Source organism: Diadema antillarum, unplaced genomic scaffold (assembly GCF_040938485.1).
Source record: "Diadema antillarum isolate AM-2024a unplaced genomic scaffold, OU_Dant_1.0 seq00000606_RagTag, whole genome shotgun sequence".
NCBI classification, from domain to species: Eukaryota; Metazoa; Echinodermata; class Echinoidea; order Diadematoida; family Diadematidae; genus Diadema; species Diadema antillarum.
In genome coordinates, this window is record NW_027271533.1 from 319,740 (window position 1) to 325,913 (window position 6,174).

Below are 6,174 nucleotides of genomic sequence, written 5' to 3' on the forward strand. Positions count from 1 at the left end.
GGCAGAGCGCCTGGCTAGCAATCCGGAGGTCTCGGGTTCGAATCCCGATAGAATCCCATTTTCTTTGCTCATTTTTCCACTAATAATCTATGCAATGAAAGTATAACAAACAATTCCACCCCATCCCCACAACGTGGCTTTTGCTGACAAAATAGCTGCTACCCTAATGGCGGCAGCAAGGAAGCAAAATGTAAGTAAGTAGATAAAACAAATAAATAGACGAATAAACCGAAAAAAAATCCAAACTTCATTCAAGATATTGGCATTACTCTACGGACTTTTATTTTATTTTTTTTTTTTTGCCTCGGCCTAGGTATTTCACGCATGCCACGCGGACTTTAACTACCGTTGGGAAAGGCATTGAAATGAAATTTAGAGGGAAATAAATCGGAACTACGGCAATTAAAGGGGTTCTGAAAGCAAGAATAGGCAACTAATAAAACCACGCGACACGGGTACGGTAGAAATTACCGTCTTGTCTTTCAGACTTTAGAAAGCCATGGTCTTTGGATGATTCATCACTAAAGTAGCTCTTAATAGCCTTTTTTATCTCGCGATATCATTTGGTTAAAGATTCTCTGCAAAAGGCATATCCATTAAGGTTTCAACGTTGAGGCCAACGGCATAAAGAAAAAAAAACTGCATAGGCTCACGTCTATGGAAGTCTCAGGTCAACCTGCTGCGCTTTCTCATCTATAACTGCGAAACGAATCATCTGACTTTTCAACAACAATAACAAAAATGTTTGACAGCTGGGATAAACTTGAAGCTTCTTCAATGTTAGTGTATGTCACTCATTGGCACATGCTCTTCAAGAACGTTCCAAAAAAAAAATCTAGCTACTTCTACATGCGTCAATTTCTATTTGAAGACCTTATTGATGCTACGTAAATACCGTGTAATAATTTCCAACTCCAACCCATAGATTATAATGCACATAAAAGCCTTCAAGCTGTCTCTCGAATGTAAAGTACTTTATCTGGACAAGAAAGGCGATTGGCCTTTTGAACGTTCGTCGATTACAAAGAGTCATTACAAAAAAACAAACAAACAAACAAACAAACAAACAAATCAGTCCTTTCCTCAACTGGTAGGAAACTACCCGTACAAAAAACTAGAGTTTTTTTTTTCCAGTCCTCATTTTCGTAAGTCATTGACGAGTAAGTAAACACAGTTCCTCTCCGAATCAGTCAACGAAAATGAAACGCTCATGAAGAAACGTACACGACTTCCGTTTGAGCGTATGACGTCATGCTATGAAGTCGCTGAAGACCGGGCTTGGAGGAGGAGCTCATTCGGTGACTGTGGCCTCTCGGCTTTAGGGTCTGCTTGAATTTGGCGCGGAAATTGTCGGAGAAGAACGCGTACAGGAAAGGGTTGAGGGCGCTGTTTACAAAGTACAGTGCATGCGAAAATGGCAGAAAGAATATGCCACCGTGGCTAGTTAAGATTTCATCGAACCCGAAGGAGTGCAAGACGACTTGAAGCTGTGCAGGAAAAAGGCAGAGAGCAAAAGAGGCCACGATAAAGACGAGGAGACGGATGACCTTCTTTCGTGCGGCCATCACATTGTCACGTCCTTTTCCTCTAGCTCGCCCACTCGTGATTTCGTCATTGCCACGCTTGCTGGAGCCTCCTTTCACGACAGATGCACTTGATTGGTTACGAGACAGCTTGTGGTCCCGTTGCTTACTCTCCTTAGGGCTTGACGAGGAAACAACAGCAACGGCTTTTGTGTCAACCTTTGGCCCGTTTGCGTTGTTGTTGCCTTCGTTCATTAGAGGCAACTTCACATCAGGGTCAGGGTTCACGGGTGGGTCTTCTTCCGACGTGGGCTCATGCACAAAGAATGGTCCAATCTTTTGGTTCTTAGGCGGCTCGCTCTCTTTCGTTACTTCCTCCAATTTTGACTTGACCACGCCATCCTTGGTTTTGCCAACGTTGTTCATTTCTAAGATCACTGTCCCCTCTCTCTCATTGTCCGGACGGTAGATATTGGCAGAGGTGTGGTTTGTGTTGGCAGTCGACGTTGAATTCGTCTTCGCACGAGAGAACCTCCCCGTGATGCGGCTGGTGAATCGAGATCCTGTTCCGCGCTGGAAGCCACCGCCGTCACCGCTGGTAAAGACGCGCTTACCGGTGCTCGTCGTCCACAGTTTCCGCGAGATGATCCCGTACAGAACCGACATGATCAGGAGAGGAAGCGCGTAAAAGAACACGAAGAACGTGAGACCATGGATTCGACCTGTACGCAGCGTCAGGTCGGGATCAGTCATACAGTACACCATTCCCCCATAGGGAGTGGCCTTGTAGAACAGCAGCAACGGGATGTTGACCACTGCGCTGAGGAGCCAGACAAGCATGACGGTGACTGTCAGGCGTCTGGTGGTGAGGACGCGTCGCGTCTCCAGCGGGTGCAGGATGGCGATGTACCGCTCGACCGAGATCACAGTCAGTAGGAGTATCGACGCCGTCGTGGCTGCGCTTAATATGTATTTGTGGAGTCTGCACATAGCGTCCCCAAGCGGCCAGTTTTCCAGCACGTACCACAGGAGTTGGGGGATAACGCAGAAAACGGCCACGAGGAGGTCGGCCAGGGCGAGATTGGCCAGGAAAAAATTCGTCACCGTGTGCATGCTCTTGTTTCGGGCGATCACGTAGACGACGAGGATGTTGCCGAAGAAGCTTAGAGCGAAGATGACGCTGTAAATAGTGATGAGGATCTCTCTAAGAGGAGAGACTTGGTAAGGATCCTCGTGGAAAGTGCCATTGAAGGACGCAGAGTCAGGGTAGAAGTTTTCACTGTTCAGGCTGCTATTTTCCATTTTGACCCACTGTGGATTGGACGACCAAATCTGGGTGAATGTAAGAAGAGAAAACATGAATTTGGTAATATTGAATTTGGTATATATTTCTGTCCGTTGGAAATGAAAGATAATGAAATGAAATAGTTGCAATAGCTTTGCTTTCGTTTCCTGTAAGGTCTGCCTTCCAGACTCAACGATCAGCTCTACGCAGTTGATGGAACAGACAAAATGAAACACTGAAGACAAACGAACCATCGTTTTGCAAACTGAACCTGATTATCAAGAAATCAAGAATAGAATTAAAAAGAAAGCAGTGAAGTTGTATAGGCAATGATAGCAGCCTCATATATTTTCTCGTAGTATTCATTGTTCGTGCTCGCTCCTCCCCCCTCCCCTTCTCTCTCTCTCTCTCTCCCTCTCTCTTCTTGTATATTCTAAATGAGATAGGTCGAAATGCCAGAAGTCAATGACTTTGAGAATAATCCGTTCTCATTATTCCTTCATTTATTTCATCCTCTCCATGAATTGCTGATTTGTTTAAAATGACCAATGAGTAATGAAATAATGGATCAGGAAGGTGTTTAACAGAATAACAATACATATATCATGTTTTCTCTAGAGACCGCGGGGTGAAATTCAGCAAAAGCGTATCCGGGCAATTACCCCCAGAGGGCAATTACCCCTCGGCCAAATACTGGTTAGTGGTAAGGTTAGAGTTATGATTAGGGTTAGGATTAGGTTTGGTGTTAGGAGTTTGGATTAGGGTTAGGATTAGGTTCAGGATTAGGATTAGGATTAGGATTAGGGCCAGGGGAAGGGTCCGGGGTAATTGCCCAGGGGGTAATTGCCCTAGACCCCAAGATAAGGTGCACTGACGTATTCTCATAGTTGGTTATACTTCACGTCAGGAAAACTCTACCTGCTCTGTGCATGCAGGGCACTTGAGCTTGCCGTGAATGCAACGCATGTCCTGTACGAATCTACGACACATTACTGCGTCGGCCTTTGATTTACCATTCTTAACCGTAATAAATCATTTGTTGGTAACATTTCCTGTGACTATCATAAATGTTAAGATAAACCATATCTGGTAGACTTATAACAAATCAAAGCCAATTTTGGAAGAAAAGTAGATCAATTCGTCTAAAAAATACGCCGATCATGTTTCTGTTTCTTTCCAGCCGCCTGCAAATACTCGACTGTTTAATCACGAAAATTCTGCAATGACATTTATGAGATATTTCGTTACTGAGTTCTACTTTGATTTTTGCACTTTTAGTCTTCTTAGTGAATGATTTTGTTTTAATACAACGGAAAAATGCAAGAGAAAGCAAGAAAAAAAAACCTAGAAAACCAAACTTTAACAAAGTTTATTGAAGAAAATGTTCTTTTGTTTTGATTTGTATTAATGGGCATTTAATACAAAAAAGGAAAAATATTCAAGTTCATGAAATTCTTCCATCGAGATGTTTTCATTGCAACTTACTTACGTCGATGTAGGGCAATTTGTCAATCAGCAGCAGAGAAAAAATTTATATGTTTGTGTGTTTTATCAGAACAGACGTGCAACGAAATAGAATGCGTAAGAAACAGTCATTGTTGGAAAATATATCTTTAAGGAGAAACATTTTTTAAAAGGTGCAGTCTGCTTTGCTGTGCTTCCTACTTTTGAGTATAAGCACAACGCGAGCTTAGTTCTGCCCTTTGTTTCACTTTGTAAGGTGGTTTTATAATGTGTTTCAGCTATTCGTTTTTAATAATGTATCACGTAGTATTTCATATCCCAGTCCACTTAGGAAAACGACAGTGTGGGAACGTATTCCCTATAGCTTCTCACTCTTTAAACAAACAATAACAAACATTCTGCTTGCGGTGTTCCAAGCCTGCGCCGAGCAAAGTGTGTCACGGCGGCAGGGCGCTGTGGGGGCGCTAGGCTCTCGCAGGGGGGTTAATGCTGGATTCTTTATCTCGTTACCCATTTTTCGGGCAGAGTGTCGGCGGACCTCCTTCTCCAACAGCGCGCTCGTAAGGCGGCGGAAATTCTAGACATAGTCTGTTGCCGTGGTGTTGTTGTCTGGAAAGGTGAATACCAGTAAGTGCGAGGGAGGGGCAGGGGGGGGGGGAGCTGGGAGGTGGAAGGTAGAACAAGAGTGGTGAGATAACTTGGCAGACAGTCATGTCAGTGCAGGTATAGTATCTACTTTGTTGATTCAAACTAATATATTCTCTTGACATAAGAAAATATCTAGAAAAAAAAAACGTAGGAAGATTTTCAGAATACCACCCTTTGTGAAATATAAACTTGGAAATATGTGATCGAATGCTTGCGGAAATGTTTATTAAGTGTGAAAATGCGTTAAAACACTATTATCATTAACATTCTGTCAAAAGGTACAAGTAAGCCTCCCCCCCCCCCCAAAAAAAAAAAGAATTAATGAAATCACTCTGATGTGGAGAGTGTGAATGTTAAGTGAAAGAAAGTATAGGCTAGCATAGAAAGATGAAGCAATTCTTTGAATGGAACTAGCAGTACAGACTGTAAAGGGGAAAAGAGAAAGGAAAGGAAGTAAAGAAGAGCAAAGGTAAGATGTGGAGGAAAGAAGGAGAAAGAGAGGGAGAGAAAGAGAGAGTTATAAACAGCAAATGATAAACCATAGCAAACCACCACGTGCTTTATACGCCCTTGGAACCCATGTACAATCAAGTACAAAGTAAGGTCAAGTTCGATCGGTGTAAGGACTGCTTGTTATCTGTCGGTAAAGTTCAAAGTCGTTGGCCTTGGAAGATAATCTTCGTCTAATGACATAGAAGTTTGTTGACACATGAAACAAAGGTCATTGATCTTGGGACGCTCGCATATGATTGTTTCTTTGTTTATCTATTTTTTCGTTTATCCGTTTGTTCGTTTCTTTCTTGGTTGGTTGGTTGGTTGGGTGATTGGTTGGTTGGTTGGTTGGTTGGTTGGTTGGTTGGTTGGTTGGTTGGTTGGTTGGTTGGTTGGTTGGTTGGTTGATTGATTGGTTGGTTTATTGGTTGGTGCCTTTGATTAATTTGTTATCTATTTTTCGTGTGTCTAATCAGCGACAATATTAGGAGCTCTGTTACATCACAGCGCAGTAGAGTATATTTACATAGTAGCTGCGCTATACAAATTTGTCTAATTAATTAATTATTAATTGGTTGGTTGATGGATTGCTTTGCTTATTTGTTGATTGGTTGATTGATGTGTGTGTTTGCTGGTTGGTTGGTTGGTTGGTTAGTTGGTTGGTTGGTTGGTTGATTGATTGATTGATTGATTGATTGATTGATTGATTGCTTTGCTTGTTCGTTTGTTGTTTTTTGGTTGGTTGGTTGGTTGGTTGGTTGG

At 42.6% G+C, this 6,174-nt stretch overlaps 1 protein-coding gene across 1 annotated transcript; it reads right to left on the bottom strand.

The window, feature by feature from the left end:
- Positions 1 to 1,208: 1,208 nt before the first annotated feature.
- Positions 1,209 to 2,651, bottom strand: LOC139735921 (uncharacterized). The gene has a single exon (XM_071646675.1). The coding sequence runs from the start codon at positions 2,634 to 2,636 to the stop codon at positions 1,209 to 1,211; it is 1,428 nt and encodes a 475-aa protein (XP_071502776.1). The 5' UTR covers positions 2,637 to 2,651.
- Between the last annotated feature and the right edge of the window lie 3,523 nt (positions 2,652 to 6,174).

Coding starts and splice junctions, on each gene's coding strand:
- LOC139735921 (XM_071646675.1), bottom strand. CDS start 2,636: ATGCACACGGTGACGAATTTTTTCCTGGCCAATCTCGCCCTGGCCGAC.